At 34.6% G+C, this 21,886-nt stretch overlaps 1 protein-coding gene and 1 long non-coding RNA gene across 2 annotated transcripts; both read left to right on the top strand.

Annotated features, from left to right (window-relative positions):
* The first annotated feature begins 2,725 nt into the window (after window positions 1-2,725).
* On the top strand, window positions 2,726-3,801 carry LOC115230521. Its single transcript, XR_003883437.1, has 6 exons — window positions 2,726-2,855; window positions 2,886-2,986; window positions 3,021-3,198; window positions 3,230-3,522; window positions 3,553-3,637; window positions 3,668-3,801. It is a non-coding gene; the product is annotated as an uncharacterized LOC115230521 (long non-coding RNA).
* A 14,640-nt stretch (window positions 3,802-18,441) lies between these two features.
* LOC115230540 (RNA-binding protein 39-like) lies at window positions 18,442-20,104 on the top strand. The gene is made up of 5 exons (XM_029800694.1): window positions 18,442-18,492; window positions 18,648-18,917; window positions 19,011-19,307; window positions 19,398-19,587; window positions 20,016-20,104. Exons 1-5 carry the CDS (start codon window positions 18,442-18,444, stop codon window positions 20,102-20,104), a joined length of 897 nt encoding a protein of 298 aa, XP_029656554.1.
* The last annotated feature ends 1,782 nt before the right edge of the window (window positions 20,105-21,886 follow it).

Here is a 21,886-nt window from a genome sequence, read left to right as displayed (position 1 = left end):
CTGTGGCAGCGAAACACGGGGAGGAACGGAGAATATAGGTCAGTCTGGGGACGAAAAGAAAGTTCTTCAACAAGAAAAACGCAAGATGCGAGCCAAGCCCACGGATCCGATCAGTGAGTAGTTTAATTTCGTCCCATTTAGACGATAAGCATTTTCTATGCCAACAGCGGAAATGGAGAGCCCAAGATAACTAGATCGCTGGTGGGCGTTAGCCTTAACCCAACGATCAGGCTGCTGAGAGAGGAGAATGTGTTGCGGAGAGCGGCGGGGGCAAGAGAAATGTTTACGAGTTCGCATTTTCCGCCGTTAAGAGATAGTCCGATCTTGGAGAAACCGGAAGTGATTCTCTTAACGTCTTCCATAACGACCTCTTGTAGGTCCACCAATCGTCACGTCGTCCAGGTACCAGAAGTTAACAGTGGAAGAAAGGTTCCGTGCAATGTGGTCAACAGAGAGGGCAAACAGCAATGGGCCCAGTGGGTCACCCTGCTGAATGCCGCATTCTGACATGATGATCTGATCATGGATCAGAAGGCAGCTTGGGGCAGAGTATGCCAGCTTTACAATTGGGAAGAGAACGGGGCACGTGCCGAGACCACTTCGAGCAGATGGTCCCGGCGGACGCAGTTGAATGCGTTGCTGACGTCCAGCTTCACGATGAACTTGCAGTCTTCTGGCTTTGACTGGACAAGTTGGCGAGTGCCGTGCGCGAGAATTTCGCAGGCACCTTGGACGCCGGCACCGTACTGGAAAGGAGAAACTCCAGACTCAGGGGGGGAACCACCCTGCGGGACATTATCTTGGCCGAGAGTCTCCTTGAAAACGTTACGACCGCAATGGGCCTCACGCCACCATCGGCTTTCGACAGGGCAATGAGGCCAGCAGAGAAAAGAAGATCTCTGGCGACGGTTGGAATCTCGCCCGAGACAATGTGCGAACAAAGACGAGTGACAGAAGATAGCAGGTCTTTTCCGGATTCGTGGGTCAATGGGCTCAGGAGATCGCGTAGGTGGATGGGCTTTAACACCGTCTATCCCGCCGCTGCTACTGGGCGCAAAAGACCCGAGAGCGGCCGAAACCTCAGACGAGGTTATCGGGTTGGACGGAGCCGAAACTAACGTCGGTGTTGCACGGAGGTCGGTGGGAGCTTGGGTGTTTGCTGCGGAGTTGATTCAGGACAGCATCACACCGAGGAGCCACAGAGGAGTTGGATGAAATTGCGCGCACTGCTCCAGAGATATCGCCCTGGAGGAGTTTGCTTCGGACTGCCCGGGAAAAGCGCAATTCTGCGAGACCGGGCCGTTTTGAGGGTGCCTCCTTACAAGGGGGCGTGAGAGAGACAGACAGCCAATCAGAGTTGAACTCTGAGTGGACGTAAGATGTACAACGTCCTTAATCCGCTGGGCAGAAGAAACGTGATTAGCAGCGCATGAGCGCATGGGAGAAGAATTGAGGCAAACGGGAAAGAAAGAGAACAGCTTGAACCAAGGGTCAGGAGCGCTGGAAGCCAGCGCCTGGTCGATCAAGGCTGCGAGGGACTTGGCCACAGTGGGTCTGGCCGATTTTTTGAATCCTTACTGGATGAATGATTCGCTTCGGAAGCGCAGATAAGATTTTAGGAATTGAGAAGGGGTAAAATGAATAAAATGAATCTGAAAACATATATAATAAAAACTATAAATATGGAATTTAATTGATATAGCTGAATTAAATTGACAGCTTTAGAGTCCTCACTGAAATAAGATTCAATTTTTGTTTTAGAGAAAATCTGTGTGAACGCACTGAAGAAGCTAGCTAAAGATTCTCCTCCCGGCTCTTGAGGAGGAAGTAAGGCTACAATTATGCCGTCAGGTTACTTCTGTATTTAAAACAATATGAATATCAGGATAGTAAGTTATCGCTACTTGTGCAGATAAAAGATGTAGTTTTGGGATTTCAGAGTAATCGGTACCAACTCATAATGTAGCCATTTATGATGGCTCTGACATTCAAAGAAGTTTGACGAAGCAGTAAAGTATCTCTCAACTAAAGTGTATGACTTTTTATTTAAAAAATTTAAACCATTCATTTTTATATGTGACAAGTAGATTACACTCGATTTCGTCATAATTTCAGAGTTATTATTCACTGGCGTCACTTATTTAATTCTTAAATATATAATCAGAAACCTGTATGAATTGATGCATAAATTGATTACTAAGGTCAGAAATTTTTGAGAAATGAATTGGATTCTATTCTAAAACTAGCTAGGAACTCGTGGAATTGTCAGAAAACTAAAAAGCAGGGATTGCCCAACAAATTTTCGTAAAAGTGCACCGATACTAACTAGTGACAATCCAGCTGGATGTGACAAAGGCATATGACTATTTTGATTATATCTATCCTCTTGAGTGTTTGCGAAGACTCATGTTGCTTTCATGGTTTGTCACGTTTGTTTCAACAGTGATGGACAGATGAAATGTACATCAGATAAACTGAATTTCAAGTTGAAACAGTGTGAAAAAAAGAAAATTAACTTGATTTTTAATTTTTATCTATCTACCGTTGGTTTTATTATTTACTTTTAAACGCTAATGAGAATTTTGGTATATTTAATCTAGTTATTTTAATGACGATCGACCTTATTTTTAAGATTTTGATTATTTAATATTTAACAGTTAAAAAATATCAAATACAAGAAGTGTTGTTAGGAAACAATTCAGGAAATGTCTATGGAAACCCAATCAAAAGAAATCATCGAGTATTTAATAAGACCTCCATTTGAAAAAAACTATACTAGAATATCATTTGACAACTTGGAGGGAGTTTCTCTGCTACAACTTGTAAGCGATATTTTATGTCAGATTGAATCGAAGGTTCAAAATATGTCAATAATATTACTCTAGTCAGAAAAAATAAAAATTCTGGAAGAAGGATTGAAAAAAACCACAAAAAGAATTAGTGTGTCTCTCAATATCTTAAAATTTCCATTTGAAACAACCAACGAGTAATTTATTTTTATCAAAAAATACTTTATTCAGAATTTTTCAGGCAGATTTGGTAAGAGGCAAAAAACCTGTTCTCTACAATATCATGATTTGGCTTTTAAAAAATTTTGAAAAGCTGTCGACGAGAGCATATTTGGCCAAATATCTAATAAGAATAAACATACCCCCTGAGTTTTTGCAGAATAACCAGTTATCAGACTTATATACTCAGGTAGTAAATAATCGCCAAGTTTCCTTTTTAGTACAACGAATCAATTGAAAAATTTAAACAAATGCATCGAGGTTACGAAGAAATGAAAAATTCCTTTAAAGAAGGATCGGAGTTAAAAATCGTACTTGATTCAGCTGAGAAAGAGCAACAAGACTTAAATCTTAGAGTCAGCCAAACTAAGAAAAACGTCATTAATAAATATTTTTAATTTAGTTAAAAGGACTGGATTATCCTAATAAGTTAGAAAGTTTGTGCAAAGAAATTCACCAACAAAGAAAAAAAATGGCAAAACTTCAGATAGAAGGAAAAAAATTGACAGAAGAAGTTTGTTGTATATAGATTAAATATATCTAGCTTTCAAAAAACGAATGTAAAGTTAACAGACTTAAAGTGGACTTTGAGCGTTCGCAAAACATCAATGAAGATATTAACCCAAATGGTTTACTTTTATTACGGATATTACTTCCAGGTTTAATTGAAAAATTAAAAAACGAGCTTACATTCAAAAAATATCTAATTTCTGAAAAATTTCCTCTTCAAATAGAAAATTTAAAAAAAGAATTAAAAAGTCTTCGACTTATTGAGGCAGAGAATGTTTCACCGACAGAAATAGAAACTGTCAAATCAAATGTTTGAAATTATAAATGAAAAATTTTAGATTAAACAAATGAGATGTGAAATTGTCAAATTAGGAGAAGATAGATTGATCCAAGACGAAAATAAAGATGATAAAATGGTTGGATTTAAAAACCAAGTATGGAATTTACTGGAATTTCACTATAAAGGCACGAACAGTGACAAGAAAAAAGGAAAAACATTCCGAAGTCCTATTGGAAATGACCCGTGAGAAAGAAAAAATTGAAAATAAAATTGAATCAACAAGAAAGACTTTATATTCACGAATGAATAAGGTATTGATCAATCAGGTGGATATTATTAAAAAAATATAATACAGATCCATGCTAAACATGATGAATTAAAGTCACTTGGCTCAGAGTATCATGATAAAAAAAGTCGACTTGATAAAACTGATTTGGAGCTAAAATCGTCATTAAATAAATTAGAATCTATGCAACAAAAAAATGCATCATTGAACCAAAAATTGGTTTTTATTTTTAATAAAATTATAAAGGCTGAAATTGAAATTGAAATCGGTATTCCAAATTATTTTTCTGTGGAAAATGAGAAGCTTGCACTTTCAAAAAGCCAAAGTTACAGCAACGTCACTTTCGATGAACTGAAAGATAGGATAAATGCTTTGAACGAGACAATCAAAAATAAAAATGATTCACTAGCAAAGCAGCTGGATCAAATTAAACTACTGCGAAATGATCATAAAGTTTTGAAAATGTATTATTAAACACATCTAAAGGAAATGAAAAATCAATTAGAAACAAAAAAGATAAAATATACAGAAAAAGAAGCAGAATTAGAATCCACAATTTTTGATGTTAAACAAGTATCGCTTTAACATAAATAACATTAAAGGAATACTTAAAGCTGCGAAAAAAACAGGATTCGTTTGAAAAAGAATATCATTATCAAATCGCTCAATTGGAGCAATCGAGGAATGAATTAGCAGATTGTGAAGACCAATCAAAACAAAAGCAAGTTATGTATCAGTAAACTAAATAAATATTGATAGGAATTGGCTCGAAATCCAACTGATACAAGCCGAGTCTGAAAGTAATCGATTAAAGGATAGGCATTCAGAGATTAAGAATGTCAAATTTGACGTCCAAAAACAATTTTTTTTGCTAAACACGTTGAATCGTTTATTTCAATGTAAATTGTCACTGAGTGAGAGATTTGAAGTATCGGAGAATTAATTATTCAATAGCTAATTCTTATAATATTTGTTACGGTATTTAAAAATTTTTTCCAATCAAAATTTCCGACGGAATTTAAGTGCCTTTCTACATTTTGAGAGCAAAGCTACATATCTACATTTTATAGGGGCATTCCTAATTTATCTTTTAAATCAGCTGGAACCGTCACTGTCATTATTATAAAAAGGTTAATTCCCATCACGGAAACGACAATGTATAGAAGTTATGTATGAGATCCAGAAGAATACTTCTTAGTTATAAATTTACTATCTAGAATTCATTGCCGACTTTTCTAAGACTAAAACGATACTAAATTATTTAAAAAACGAAAATTGAAAACGAAAAACTATACCAGAAAATGAAGAAGACAAACTTTGCATTGCTCAAACAAATGCGGCAAAAATCTGGCTGTATAGCTTAAAAACTCAATGATTGAACAATTATGGTGGAAGTTAAAACATGAACAGCCAAATCATTTTCAATCGCAGGGAATAGTTAAACAATTCAATCAAACTATAATTAAGATAATTTTTCATATGCTGGGCGACGAAAAGAAAAAATAAGTGAGCCTTGTCGATAAAGTAGTTTATTATCACAACTAACTCCTCATTGGTGTTCCAACAAGACTTTTTACAAAAGATATCGAGGAATCTCTGTTAAGAAAGGTGGGAGTTCATAACGGTACATATTCCATTAAAATAAGCGATAAAGTAAAATTTAATGACTTTGATTCAAAGATTAAAGTTAAAAAAGACTACAGCACAAATTATCGTTATGATTAGAACAATTTTGAGTGCCGGTCCAGTAAAATGCCAGTAGTAACAATAGAATTAATGACAGCAAATTTGAGTGACAGTATTACATTCAAATAATAGTGTCAAACTAATACTAAATGCTTAAAATTCGATTTGTTACAAAAATGGAACAACAAAAATTGTTCAGATTTTGCGAACAATTAAGACTAAAAACCGTTAACATTATTTGTAATAACATTTTCATTGTTAAAATTAGATTATTTTAATGCGTTGTAACGCGTCATAATAGTAAATCACTTAAGATGTCATAATTCAAACTAATCCTTTTCGTTTCCTTTTGAATAATGCATCTGAATTCAATTTTTTCATTTGATAAACTTATTTTCCGTTTAGATTAAGTTTATGTTAATCAAATGTTTATTTACAGTTTACTTATTCACAGTAAATAGACTGGATGTTTTGATTGTAAAAAAATTTTTCAGACTGAATTTCTTGATTATACTTTTAATCGATGAGAATTTTGAATATTTGAATTTTTAAAAATTTCCTTTAAAAGCATCGATCGTTTTTATTTTAATAACATTCAATTTTTTGTGACAAATTTTTTTACATCGGGTAATAGTGGGTATTTTTAAATTCAACAACAAATTTAGTTCCGAGAAAATCTGAAGATACGCTATTTACCTCTACTCTTTCACCTATATACATTCTTACAATCTATAAAATTTAAAGGGTGCTTATATAAGAACCAGTGAAAGAAGAAACCAGTGCCCATATAAAAACCGGAAGAAATAATAGAAATAAAAAGCTGAAGGTGGGCAAATTTAAATCTGAAAGTCCCGCACATCGTGGAATGAAAGATTTAATTACAATTTGGAATTTGTTATTCAGTTCTATATAAGAAAGTCTTAAAAACAGCAAACTTAAAGTTCGCAATGTTTCGAATATTAAAGTCGTTATTTCTGTCTTTTTTCATCTTAATGGAACTAAAGCCCATTATCGATAAACAGTTAAAGTACAATAAGATAAATTTAAAGTGATACCATTCGACATTATTTTTTTCGGTTTTTTATTAAATAAGAAACAAAAGGTAGTCATATACTACCCTCAGAGAGAATTGAGAAACTGTTCCCCCTAAGAACTGCTATTGAGACAAACTCAAAAAACCGATTGAGCTCGCGGGACTCGTTTCTAATTCCTCTAAGATGGCAGCCTCTCTCTGTGAGTAAGCGAAGTGTTGATGGTCCTAGTGTGCCTGAAGTTTCGACTGATGATGTTTTAGGCATCATAAGAAAAGACAGAATTATAAATAAAAAGAGATAAAAAGATAAGTAAATAAGAATATGAAACGATAAATTAAAAAGAATAAGAAAAGATAAGCTGGATAAAAAGATCAAAAGAATAATAACAATAGAGCAGAAGAGCTACAGAAATACTCTTCAGTTTGAAGACATTAATTATAACATATTGATGATTAATTTACATATTTAATTTGATTAACTGAATAGACTTGAGTAGCTAGGCAGACAAATTAATTATCCGCTTAAAGACGAATACAATAACCACAAATATGCGGAAAGTGGCTTGTAATTAAAACCCTCTACTCAAAATAATAAAACGAATTAAGAAAACCAAGAAAAAATAAAACAGAATTATCTAAATTGACTAATATTAGACAGACAAGGCTTGATATCGAGAGGATCCTTGTCAACAAATACATACTCGTCAATGAGCTCATTAACTGACTGAATGTGATAGGCTTCCGATTCGTCATCTTCACTCGAGGCCTGAGAAGTTAGCAGTTCCAGCGAAGAATGCAAGCGACTATCTCTATTTTGAGAATTGTTGTATTGGGATTCTATAAACCCGAGGCAGGGATCCAAATCTTCCTTCGAGAATTCTTTTAATTCGTCGATGTTGGCTTCACATATGGCTGACAGACCAGAGCACAGATTTTCTATTTCTCCTTTTTTTATCATTCCGACTAGAAATTTAGGTCTAGAGATAAACTCTGAGAATCTAGAAAAGTGAGCATGTCTTCATATCTTGAGAGGTAGTCGTCCAACCGTTGACCACTGGTCATTAAATAGGTCACATATTCGCAGGATTTGCTCAAAATATTTGCTCTGGACATCTTGTCGCCACAAAGGGGGATTATTCGTCTTAATTCCTGAAAGCTCCATTTAAGAACTCCCCTCCGTTGTCTTTCGAGTGCATTGTGATGTTGTTTGCGGCTCTACAATTCCATTGGAACGGAAATTACAAAGTTTATTTCAGTAAAATCTTCAGAGAAACCTTGTAATCTGTTCATAGTACCGAGCAGGATTATAAAATTAACTAATCAATTATATATTAAAAACAACTAGCAAAACTTAATGAATATTTATTAATAGAATTAATAATAATTATTAAAAATACAATATTTTTACTATTTCAATAATATTATAATAATTTTATTGAAATAGGAAATATTTTTATCAATTTTGAAGATCAAAAATCAACTAATCAAAAAAGTAAAAAAGTGATATTTTGTAGAAAAAGTAAAAGTGATATTTTGTAGAATGAACAGATAATTTTTTTACTTGAATCAAAGCTAAAATCACTTTAATGTGAAAAAGTCGATTTTCAAATTAACCACAACATAGGTTAATTTAACAAGTCAACCTAAAATATTGCTTTATACGAAAAAATTATCTTTCACTTCTTTTACATATGTTACTTGAGAAAAGATATTTGATATTTGAGGTTCTAATACTTTTGTATTCATTATTGTATATTCCTATTAGATGACGTCAATATTAAATCGTCATCGATTAGGTTAATAGATTATCAATATTTCCCATCAATCATTTCCTTTCACTTGGAAATTTAGGGTGAAATGATTCTAACCTAGATTGTTGAATTTCAACAATTCATTTTTAAAATATTTCAGAATTTTATACTAGATATACTGGCGGTAGCTTGGTAAATTTTAAAAGGTTAAGTTTGAATCTATTTCTTTCAAAATAATCGAAAAACTAAAAAATTCCTTATCGACAGTAACTAAATTTGTCAGTATTTAATTCCGAAAAAATTTGTCATTTCAATAATCAATATTGTTTAATACCAAAATTTTGTAAATAAACGAAACAAATGGCAGCCAAAGACTACCTACAGGGAGAATTGGGAAACAGTTCCCCCTGAGAACGGCTATTGAGACACGCTCAAAGAGCTGGAGAAATCAAATTATTTCTCATTTTCAAAATTAAACTTTAAAAATAAGTTAAATAGAAAAAAAAGAAAGGAAATTTTGACCGAGTTATGGTAATGTTTTAGTTAAGTATTTTAAAATTTAAAGATTTAAAAAAGAATTCATTCAAAATATCCTGACAGGATCATATTTATTCATGTTTAATAAATAGAAAATACATAAATTAATTAAGTTAATATTATTTAATTGATGTCAACCAACACCACTCCTTGATCCTCTGTATCGAAGTTAGTTACGACTCTTTTTCCCTAATTCTCCATATTATCTTTGGACAAATGACTTGATTCAATTAAGAGGCTATTGGCTGAATTTATCTCCTCATCAGTGATTTTGATCCCCTGCCTGTGCTCAACAATCATACTCTCAAGATCATATTTATTTCAATTTTCATAAAATTTGATAAATAAATTTCCCAAAGTAGAGAAAAATAATTACATGCAATTTTTATGCATACTTGACTAAATAATTTTTGCAACTCGAAAGATAGTTTAATTAAACCGTAAATTTTTCTAAACGCTCTTGAAAAATTTTGAGTGCATACTATTGAGAGGGTTTGATAAAATATATATAAACGATAATTGATTTGTTTCAACTTTTCGGTTGGAACATAAGATTATTATTCTGTTTTGAAAAAACTTATCAATATTCTTTGTCTAGTTGTCCATCAGCATTTATATTATCATTTTTATAAATCTTAAAATCATCGATTAATATAATATTATGTGACGTTAAATTAATATTATTTAAATGAATGTCAAACTTTAGCATATGATAAGTGAAAAAATAACAATACTTTTTTCAGAATTGTAATAACAGAGCCCTTTCACGAAAGCCATAGTACTTTATAGCCCCGCATAAGCAAGACATAAATTTTATTTTTAATTGAAGAACAGTAACTGTTAATTAATCGTAGGAACAAGAAAATGATCATAAATTATTTTTTATTTTTTTGCGTGTGGGTCCTTCACAGACAATCCGGTTCCGAAGTGGAAATCCACTGATACCTGCGTTACTTGTCAAACCATTTTCTGAGAATCATACATGCGTGAAACCTTTCAACGAATGAACAGCAGGCAGAATCGAACCCGTAACCCAGGTCACTCTATTCCAACACCTAGCAATTGTTTGAAATGTAATTATGACATAAATTTAGAATTGCGTAAAAATTCTTTTTAAAAACTCTAAACGGAATACCTATTTTAAATCTTTGATATAAAACTTATAGAATTTATAAAATTTAGTAAACAAGTCAATACAATAGAAATGATCGTGACTTTTCGGATCTGTGCCAATTCTCAAGGAAGCAGAATTTACTTTAAATCACATACTGTAATGAATTTTTGAAAGTATAAAAGAAAATTGGATTTGTTTTTAAAAGAATTTCATGAAAGATTTAATGATTTCTCGTCTGTTGAGCATGAATTTTCATTATTCACAGCACGATTCCTTTTCGATGCTTCCAATGCAGACACAAGTTTACAAATGAAATTGTTGAAGATCCAATCGGATTCTATACTAAAGGCTAAATATTTAGAGTTTGGAATACCTGCCTTCTTTACGAAAAGTTTAGAAAATTTAGAAATTTTGACATCAAAACAATTGCTATGTTTGGTTTGATATATGTGTGAACAACTTTTTTCATTTATGAAATTAACAAAAACTGTTCATAGAACTTGACTCAGAGATGAAAATTTATCGGCTTTAATTAAAGTCGGAAATAAACAAATAATTCAGTCCGACATATAAAAAATTGTATCGGAAAAATATGTCAATCAATCATTTGGAAGTAGCTCTAAGCAAGATTAAAAGATGTTGATTACATATTTAGATTTTCTTATTTTCAGTTTTTCATTAAAATTGTTAAAGGAGTGGGTTTGACACCCCTAAAGTAGATCGTACGTGTGGAGTACTCTACTTCAACTTAATTTAAAAGTTCTTGAATTCCCACTTAAATAAGTAATATGTAAACAGTACACTTTGTTATTTTCAACAATAGTTAGATAGTAGTATAGAATTTAAGTAGTTATGTAAAATATACTTCACATTTCAAATTAATAGAACAAATTTTACTTGAAATTTTTTCCTTCAAAATAAAATGTCGATGCCGAGGCCGAGGAAAACAAACGGAGGAAGTACGCGTCGCTTCCTGACGCGTACCACTTCATCCCAATCGCCGTGTGGACGAGCGGAGTGATTGGACCCGAGGATATGAGGATTCTTTCGTTGATCGGGATGCCATTGGAAAGAAAACAAATGACTCCCGCGGAACCAGTTGGCTGTACCAGAAGGTATCGATAGCAATCTTGCGAGGTAACTCACTTGCTATCCGCGGTGCGGCCACTGGCGAATTCTGATTTTCAAAATTAGCAGTTGCGATAATTAATACGATTATTTGTGTTAAGGATGATACAGAGTACCACTTACTGAAATCAATCATTGAAGGGAAAGACGTGGATATTTCGACAGTTAGAAAGTTCTGAATAAAAAAGTAAGGTGAAAATTTCATTCTTATTGACTGACACTGTATCTGCAAAATACTAATCGACTCCATTAGCTTGTTATAGTTTAAACAAACACAGAAGAATTGAAAATTATTACTCAAAAAATACACAAAAACAAACCAATGTGAGGATAATTATGTATAATATTCCTGAATCAACAGAGCCAGGCGGTAAGGACAGCCTGAAAAATATAGTAAAGTTTTATTATTTTACAAAAGGTAATCACACATTTGATGTTCCTCGAGTAGACTTGAATTCTCTTTATTATAGAAGAATGAATAAAAAGATAGAAGTGCATCGATCAAAATGTGAATTTAAAATTAGAGATAGTGAATTCAATTTATAATTACAGTAGACTATCCATTTAACGAAAAAAAATTTAACGAAAATATTCATTTTACGAAAGTCAAAATATTTTTTTACGTTTTTCTTTAGATAAATTCAAAAATAAAATTTTTTTTCTTTGTATTAGTGAATATTTAAATATATTTAACGAATATTTAAATAACGAAAATTAAAATTTTTGATAAAATTTTAAAATAATTTTTCCTCGCTATTTCTTTGTAGTAAACCATGTGTGCAAGGGTGACCAATATGAAGAAAAAAAGAAAAACTTATTAAATTCAACAAAAACTGGAAGTTATTGATTTCAAGAAGAATAATCCTGCTGTTACTCAAGAAAATTTGGCTCAGCGGTTTAATATGCCTATTGGAGTGATCAAATTAACGTTGAAGAAAATGCAATTGTATGGATCAAGGCGTCACAAACAAAAAAAGAATATTACATTTAAAAGTTGTACTGATAAGATATATAAACCACTATATGCATGGATTCAGAACAAACGTTTCTATAATCACACCATAACTAATGAAATGGTACGCGAAATTGCACTCAAAATTGCTCAACGATTTTATATTGAAAATTTCAAAGCATCTTACCCATGGATTTCACGCTTTAAGGAAGAGTATAAAATAAAAACACTCACGATTTCTGGAGAAGAACAATTAGTGGATCCCGTTTTGCTTATAGATTCATATGAACGCTTTGCAGCCATGTTAAAAAAATATGGATCGAAAAATTTTTACAACTGCGATGAAACTCCCCTGTTTTTTCAAATGTACTCCAACGGTTAAATTCCAAAATGAGTGCGGAAAATAGAAAGATTTTGCTTCTTTTAGATAATGCGCCAGTTCACTATTTTGATGGCGAATTCAGTAATATCGAATTGTATTTTCTTCCTCCAAAGACAACATCTAAGATTCAACCAATTGATCAAGGGATTGTGCATTCATTTAAATCGTTGTATAAAAAAGGAATGACTAGAAATTGAGTATGGAACAAATATAGGAACATTGTCATATACAGATGAACTTACCAAATTCAAATTAGTGAATGCTCTACCTTTAATTATTGAGGCTTGGAACGAAGTCACAGTGGACACTATCAAAAATTGCTTTAACAAGGCATTAAATAATTGTGCGAAGATAGATGAAAAAATACTTGAAGAATCCACTAACGAAAAAGGTATTAAATTTAAATCACCTTACAATTAAAGATAATAAAAGTGAAATTATGATTGAGTTTCCTGTCTGTGCACCTGTCGTCTGCGAATTTTTCGTTAAATTCATTTAACGAATGCTCAATTTTCATTTTCGTTAAATGAATAGTCTACTGTACTTAGAAGGTTTATATTCAGAAGGACTTGAAAAGTTGGCTATCAAAAACGGAACTCAGTCTTATATGATGATAATATGGAGAATGAGGGGAAAAGATTCATAACTAACTTGGAGACAGAGGATCAATGAGTGGTGTTGGTTACTTCCTCTTCTAAAAGGAGGAGATTAACCTCCAGCGGACAACGTACTTAATTAATTCATGTTATGTTTAAAATAATATTTTTTCAGAAGGACAATGGAATTAATCCTTCACTACATCTGCAAAGGTTTGAGCATCTTTACGGAGATGCTGTCACTAATTGTCCAACAATTTTGTAAATGTTAAAGATAGTAAAGGAAAAGTGAGAAAGGTACAATTTAAACGCCTCAAAAAGATAATTAACAATAATTAACTAATGTTTGTCTATGATCAGCTGGCATGGTTTCACCCTCGGCTTTATTTAGTTTAACAAAAACAAATAAAGAAATTAAAAATGAATCATATAGGGATGCTCCTAATTGACATGAACATATCGACATCCAAGTCTGTCACCTCCTGTCGTCTCCGTTGATAGTCCTCCATAAATGGAATAAGCGTGTCACACAAGATCTGTTTAAGTTCCCCAGTGAGCATATCTCCAGACGCATATCTCTATTTATATTATCCCTTACAAAACAACAGAACGAATATCTTCAAACTTAGCATCGTCCTCCATGAACAGACTGAGATAGGCCAATGAAACGTCCACTTCACAATTCCCTCCGAATTTCCTATGCTCCTCCACAGTAGACCATCCACCAGAAAAGGCATACTTCATAATCTGCGATGAAATCCCATAATTTCAACTTTCTTGCGAATAGTCTTAGGCGAGTCATTCACAAAAATAGACGAATTGGGATCACTCGCACTCATTTTACTATCAATCCCCTGTAACGAGGGGAGGAATCGGGAATGAATTAGTGCCGGTTTTGGATGTTTAATTCTAGGAGCAACATCTCTCGTCATTCGAAAAAAGGGATCCTAAACATAATTAGGTCAACTTTCCTGATCAATAGCACATGGAATAAGACACATTGTCTCATTAAGATTTGCTGAAGGAAAAATCCGTGGAAAACTATAAACAAAAGCAGGAGCAGCCTGGACGGCTGGAAAACCAATCTTTCCTATATTATCTGACTCAGTAAAGCCAAAAATGGCTCGTGCTTGATTAAATGTCGTCAATTTTGCAACTTGAGAAATAGTTTGATTGAAAGCCATTGATTTTCTATCGAAGATGAGCCCCGAATGTCAACCCTCGATAATCCCAATCAGAGAAGATGAAAGTTTTTCGAGGATCAAATCCCACCGCAATGATGTCCTTAACATTGGATATGGTCACTTTCTCGAGTTCTTCAATAGACAGATCCCTCCAAAGGAATTTTTCATCATCAGTGAGCTGTATAACGAGCGGGACATCAAATACTTCTTGTAGCCATCTGAGTTGATTAAAAAATTTAACTTTGTGAAAATAAAAGGAATTATGTGGCCAATGTGGAGACATTCTGAAGAAGGTCCTCTTCCTGTGTATAAATAAAATTGTTTTCCGCTTGAGTAATGATCCAAAAGGACGTCTAAGTCCCTAAATTTTAAAAATTTACATATAAACCGATGTGAAAAAAATATTCCACGACGAAGCAGAAAATGCACGTTCTTGTTTGTTGTCCGTTCGAATTTTGATAGTAATTCTTGAGTGATCTGGTTGGAGCCAAATTTTTCTGGAAGGATTGTTATATTGATGAAAAAACCAATCAGCCTTTGATAGTCAATCCCATTTTTTCCTTTGGTTTTGACAGTCCATGGATCAACGATATCCACATCAGAGTCCGACATGCGTACAAAAAATATATTGACAAAATTAAAATTAATTAATCAATTTTTTTATAAATTAATATGTCAGGATTTTTACATTAAAATGTAGAGATAATCCAACTAGGGAAGAAATTATGCATAGTAGGATTTAGCTTTTTGTCAAATGATTTTCATCAAAGGTTTGATAATAAATTCGGGATTGTCATCTTCTATCTACGAACTTGTTCAAAATTTCAATTTGATCATTTATTGTAGTCGATGTTCTTTCAAACTTTCCATTTTTAGATTTTTTGTAGTTAAAAGAACATGAAAGTTCACTACTTTCTTCTTTTCGACAACTTTATTGTACACCACAATATCGGGTTTGGTGTGCTGGACAACAATCGAGGTGCGTATGGGGGTATCCACCTTAATGCACACCCGCAAGTTCTCACACACCGATTGAATTCGATGGGTTCGCAACTTTCTGGACCGCCTCAAGCCATGCTTATTGCAGAGCAGAAGATAGAGGGACCTCACCACCTCGTTATGCCTCCATGTGTAATCATGGTAAACTATACTCCCGCACTTTGTGGCTAAATGGTCAACGGTCATTCCAGTATTTCAGCCACGTTGATGACAACGATACGTCAATGTGTGGATTTTCCAGGCTACTAAAGAGAGTCTTGTAAAGGACTTTAAGTTGATATTTTTTTATTAGCAATTCCCTTTTAAGTTTGATCAACTCCTTCATATTAACTTGAGTAGCATCCAGACCATACTTTTATAGTTCCAAAATGTGTACAAGGATGGCAGCCTTCCTTTAGGATACACTCGATCCACTCCAAAAGGTGTCGTTAAATTAGTAAGAATTCGCCCACTTAAGTGTACAATGTTACTCAGTTCACGTCCTAGCTGCTCGCGAGACAAGTATAATCTTTCATTATTGATTGCCAACATGTGGACGTGATTCTCTCGGAGTACTCTTTGGCTTAAATTCGATCAGGCCAATGTAGTAATTTAGCAATAAAATCGCGTACTCGTTCAAGGCATGAAATAAATTCCCTGCACTGAAGCGAGTTTTGCATAACATTGCTGCCCTACTAAGCACATCCTCTACTACACACTTTCTTGTTTAAGGGGTGATTAATAAGGCTGGCCTCTCAACCACGCCAAAATACTTATACTGTTGCTGCCCTCCCAAGACGTTGACTAGGTCAACACATACAGGAGTGTTAGTTGCCGACTTGTTGTAGTTGAACTCCAGACCCTTCTAAGGCTTTGCCCATCAAGTGGAGGATCTCCGAAGACCGAGCGAACAGTTTAATGTCGTCTATAAACATGAGATGGTTGGTGCTAAAACACCTTCTATCATATTCGATCAACATTTGTTCGAATTGAGAAGTGAGGACTCTACTCAGCGGATCTAGGCAGAAGAAAAACAGCAGCGGAGACGTACTTTCGCCCTGTAGTATTCCCCTCTCTAGTTTATATCCTCGCCTATATCGCATTTGTTGTAGTGCAGATGCACGTTCCACCTGTCTATCACAGTTGCAACAAATTTGATAAACCAGGAAGGCAACTTGAGTCTTCGCAGACACTCAACGAAATAGGCATGGTCATCCGAGTCATATGCTTTCTTCACATTCACCCACATCAACACTGGTGAGTTTCCGTCTTTTGCTGAGTACCCTCCCTCGTCTATCCGTCCAGTCGCCAATATAACAGCCTGTGATTAAACTCAAACAGGTTGTTCTCTTCCATGCGCTGACACCGAGACTCATGAATTGAGAGCTTCTTCTGATAAACAAGAATCAGCCCCTCACTCTCTGAAGTGCCTCAACTCGTCGAGTTCCCATTTCACAGCTCGTTTCCGACAAAGTACTATACGCACCAAGGTGAGAGTATTGCCCTTGACCCCATTGCTCACATTATAAATGTGCCCAGTCAGCGCTTCCAGCTCGGCCTTTCTTGCGGATTGTGTAAAAGCCTTACGCACGATCGTGTAAAATATGTACGATTGATGCAACTCATAACATCACTCCTGAGTTGCCACCGAAGTATCTTTCAGGTCACTCTGCGGTCCGCAAGGGAGACAACACGATTCGCAGGAATATGCCTACTAAATATCTCTTTAACCTGCAAGAGTAGCGATAACTCGCAACTCTGGTGCTCGTGCTGTTCAGAACACGAAAGGGCATTCTGACGGCGTAACCACAGCACCAGTCCTCCCCCGCAAGCCAGGAGGAGGGGTTTTGCCTAGCTTCTTCAGTACATTCAACGATAGGTTCGAGCTAAAGCGTCGATTGAAGCACTAATGCAGGGTAGGCCACCCATTCCTGGAAGCTCTTCCTAACAGATGGGAAAGAGCGGATTTAACCCAGTCCTCCCCTGCACTCAGTTCCTTCTGTAATAGTAAGAACGATGTTCTTTGAGGTTTATAAACATCACATTGTGCAGAATAAAAATTAAGATAAATGACAAAGTGTTAATTATTCTTTTAGTCGAAGAGAGGGCCACAGGCCTGACGGATCGTCAAACTGTTGTCCGGTCACGTCCAGACATATCTTTTTATCTTATTTTAGTAAGAAAGCTGACTTCCCTGGAAGGTCAACTCACACTCCCAGTTCTTCTCTTCCATCTAATATTCGTCTTATTTGCAAATTAGGGTTGTCAACTTTTGTGGCATGTCTGTCTTCGGCGATCTGCCCTAAAAAGTTTTCTTGATTATAACTGATTAAATGTAGGCTTTATTCGAGACATCTATATTCTACATTTTCATGCAGGACTTATAGAACTTGGACATTCAAAATATTATTCGATATGTATTCAATGAAAGTTTATTTATTATTTTAACCATATTAAACTAAGAAATTGTAAATTTTATTTTTGATAAATCAATTAATTTTAAATCGGTTTTCGAACCACCGGGTCTTGACCGCAGTGACGGGAAACGTCCTTACGGGATGACCCTTTTCCCTTTTGAGGGCCGAAAAAGCCTCGTATGGGACGCAACCTACTGGGATACATTTTCTGCTTCACATCCAACTTCGTGTGCTCTGGAGGCTAAATCTGTTGCTAAGAAGGCTGAAAATTTAAAACTATTCAAATATTCTGCCCTTTCGAATGAGTTTTTCGTGATGCCGATAGCGGTGAAGACGTCGGGTGCTCTTGGTCCAAAGACGGAAAAATTCCTCCTAAAGCTCGGGGAAAAAATCTCCATGCGAACTCACGATCCTCGGGAGGTGGACTCGCTTCTCCAGCGGTTCTCGATCGCCGTTATCCGGGGGAACAATTTGGCCCTCCCTTCGATTAATCTTTTAACACTTTTTATAACGTTTTAAAAAATTAGTATTTGTATTAATTTTAAATTATATTTTTAATAATAACGCTATACAATTCCTTGTGGTACATATTGTTGAATATGGATGACGACTTTGATGTTGATGCAATGCTTGAAGACTCATACAGAATGGTAAAAATATAAATACATTTAACTATTTTAAATACAACATACAAATATCCTAGAACTCTCTCAACTTGTTCTTGTATGGTAAATCATCGTTATTGATAAATATATTGTAGTGGCTTGAAGAAAACTATTTTATTATCTAAAATAACCTATTTTAGGGCGGCAAACAAGAAGAGGAGATTATGTATACGGATATATTACTAACACACAGAGAGCCACCTCCAACGAAATCCCGAGATAAATCTCCTCGAAAGTCAGATGGTTCAGATAAACGTTCTGATCGACATCGTAGAAGGCATCGTTCCCGCGAACGTAGACATTCTTCAAAAAAATCATCTCGTAAAAAGTTGGTTCATATTTTTGAGAATTTAGACGGACTCCATCTCCGGAACCCACTCCTGAGGAACGAGATTGTCGGACAGTATTTTGTATGCAGTTAGGACCTCGTGTAAGGGAAAGAGACATTGAGGATTTCTTTTTTGAAGCTGGAAAAGTATTTTTTGATTAAAAAATCATTTTAGGTTCGTGACGTTCGGTTGATTACGGATAGCAAGACAAGAAGGTCTAAAGGAGTTGCTTATGTTGAGTTCAAGTCTATTGAGGGCGCTGATAACGCTGTTAAAATGGCGGGGCAGCGTTTGTGTGGCCGTCCTGTTGTTGTACAATATTCCCAGGCCGAGAAGAATCGAATAGCATCCAACTTGGGCGTAACTACGTTCACTCATTTTAATGTGGGCCCAATGAAGCTTTACATGTCCTCAATCCACCCCAGTGTGACAGAAGAAATGTTGGATACTGTTTTTTGCAAATATGGACGTGTAAATGACTTGAAAATAGTAAAGGATCACTATACGGGCAAATCGTTGGGATACGGATATGTTACGGTTGGTTTGATTGGTCATTTTTAGTTTGCGAATGGGGAAGATGGGAGAAGAGCATTTGACCAGTTGAATGGATATGATTTGGCTGGAGTTAAATTGAGAATGAGTTTTGTCAACGAGACTAATGATAATCGACTTGACCTCGACCAGTCAGACCGTGGAGGAGTGGAGTTGGGAGCAGTAGGGAAGCTTCAACTAATGAATAAATTAGCTGAAGGTTTGATATTTTATAATTTTTTAAAGGAACTGGAATGACTTTGCCTGAGGGGGCCAAAAATGTGCTGAGAATGAAAAATCAGTCATCGTCGGCTACTCCTGATACTCCTTGTCTAATGCTTGCCGGAGTATTTGACTATTCCAAGTTACGAATGTCTTATTAGGTAATAGGGAGACACAGCCGAATTGGGCAGATGACGTGAGAGATGACATTATTGAGGAATGTGACAAGTTCGGGGGCTGCATTCATATGTTTATTGAGTTGGAAAAGGGAAATGTTTATCTAAAGTGCCCGTCGGTCAGTATTGCTTCTTCGTTGTTAAGGCACTTCATGGAAGGTTCTATGGAGGTTGGATGTGTTTGCAATTGTAGGTCGTTCAATTGAGGCGCATTTTATTCCTATTGTGAGTTATCACACTTTGTTTCCAGAGGCGATTGCTCTGAAGACACGGTTGAAACCATCTTCTGTTTATGACAATAATTCTGTCAGGATTGGAAATATTCCGAAATCTTTTTAGTTCACTTGTTTTAATTAATTTCTTGGTTAATTTTATTCTTTTATTCTGATAGAAACAAGTTATGTAAAATTAGCTGGATGTATTGCCATAGTTTAATAAATCAGGACAAAGTGAAATTACTCAAATGTTCTATTGGATAAGTAGTTCTTAGATAAACTCTTTAGAATCCCTTATTTTTGAAATAAAAATACAAATTATCGAATCCACCCATTATTGACAAAAAATTAATTTTTTGTCGTTTGAATTGTATTTATTTTTAATTTTTTGGTGTGATTTTATTTTTTCTGTTTTATGGCTCGAAGTTTCACCAGCTTATCCATTAATGAAAAGATCCGAATTTTTACATTCATCAATAATAATCCGAATCTGCCTGACACCAGAATTTCAAGAATTTTCACAGCGTCTCCAAAAACGAATTTACTATTATTAAAACCAGGATCACCGTCCAAAAAATAGAACTAATTAATCAGGTGATCCCGGCTTCTCTGAGGAGGGTCCTCATCTTTGCTCGGTGCTCCTCCTTAGTCCCGACACAATTTATACGAGGGCGCGGTGGTGGAGTTTTAGGGCCTGTAGATTACAAATAAGAATTCGAATTACATAAAATTTGATGCTCTTATACAGAGATTACAAATAAACCACCAATTGACTGAGGAGAATTTTATTGAATACGACAACAGTAAAAATGAAGAATTAATCGAAATGCTTCAAGAGATACATCTGAGAATCTCGAAAAAGTTTCTCGTGATAAGGCTATTGATGAAAATGTAATTGAGACCGCCAAAAATGAAATTGTGAATATTTTAGATTCTTTTCGCTCATTGGAAACGTTATTAAAGTATTTTAAACATAATGTAATAGACATGGAAGCTTTAAACACGTTGGAAAATATTGGTCAGAAACAGAGAAAATATAAATTAAAAACTAAAATGGCTGACTTTTTAGATAAAAAAAATTTTCATATGTTAATTAGAAAATAATTTAAAAAATCGACAAAACCCTTTTGATTCTGCCACGTTTCGGTCAGGAATCAAAAATGGCGGATTTAAAAGAGTTTACTGTACTATTTTACTACGTTTTTTAGGAAATAAGTTTGATTGCCCAGTGAAAAATGCATATTAGAATATTTCGTCTTAATATGGTTTCCGTTTTAGTCCGCCCTTCCTGGACATATATGTATAAATTTTCTCTTGTCCTACCCTTGAGCATCCCGCATACAGCTGTCCATGTGAAAAGAATTCGCTCTCTAAAATTAAGCCGATCACCTTTAATGACTGTACCTGGGCCTTGTTTATTGTCATCGCGAAACTTATTTTTAACGGAAATTGCAGTCTTTTAAATTTAAACGGTAATTCATCAGAAATAATAGGAATTCTTGGGATATAAATATCCTCACATCTATACTTACCTGTTAATATCGTCGCTTCTATTAAGTTAACAATCAAATTTTTATAACTAACCTCGTTCCGTTGCATAATTGAGGTCGCGCAAGTTTTCTTAATAAAATCACTAGAACGCCCATCTTTAACTTTAAAAGATGATTCGGCATTTCAGAGAAGTCTAAGGAATTTGAAAATTCAACCGAATATTTGCTTGAAAATAAATTGTATGTTTACGAAAAACTTAAATAGATAGTTTATATTTCTACGAAAATTCTTCTAATTGCGCTGTCAATTGGTGGTCAATTGTGTTAATGATTGTGCGAATTATAACAGTTAAAGTATTCTTCAAAATCTGTTAATTGCACACTCTGTCCAAGGTCGTTTTTTATTTAATCCAAAA

This window comes from Octopus sinensis, unplaced genomic scaffold, assembly GCF_006345805.1.
Source record: "Octopus sinensis unplaced genomic scaffold, ASM634580v1 Contig15734, whole genome shotgun sequence".
Taxonomy (NCBI): Eukaryota; Metazoa; Mollusca; class Cephalopoda; order Octopoda; family Octopodidae; genus Octopus; species Octopus sinensis.
This window is presented reverse-complemented; position numbering and strand designations above follow the sequence as displayed.

Excerpts from the sequence above, each read along its gene's own strand:
- LOC115230540 (XM_029800694.1), top strand. The coding sequence starts at position 18,442 with ATGGATGACGACTTTGATGTTGATGCAATGCTTGAAGACTCATACAGA. Across the intron at positions 18,493-18,647 it reads TTGAAGACTCATACAGAATG|GGCGGCAAACAAGAAGAGGA; the intron begins GTAAAAATATAA and ends AACCTATTTTAG. Across the intron at positions 19,588-20,015 it reads AATGAATAAATTAGCTGAAG|AGGCGATTGCTCTGAAGACA; the intron begins GTTTGATATTTT and ends CTTTGTTTCCAG.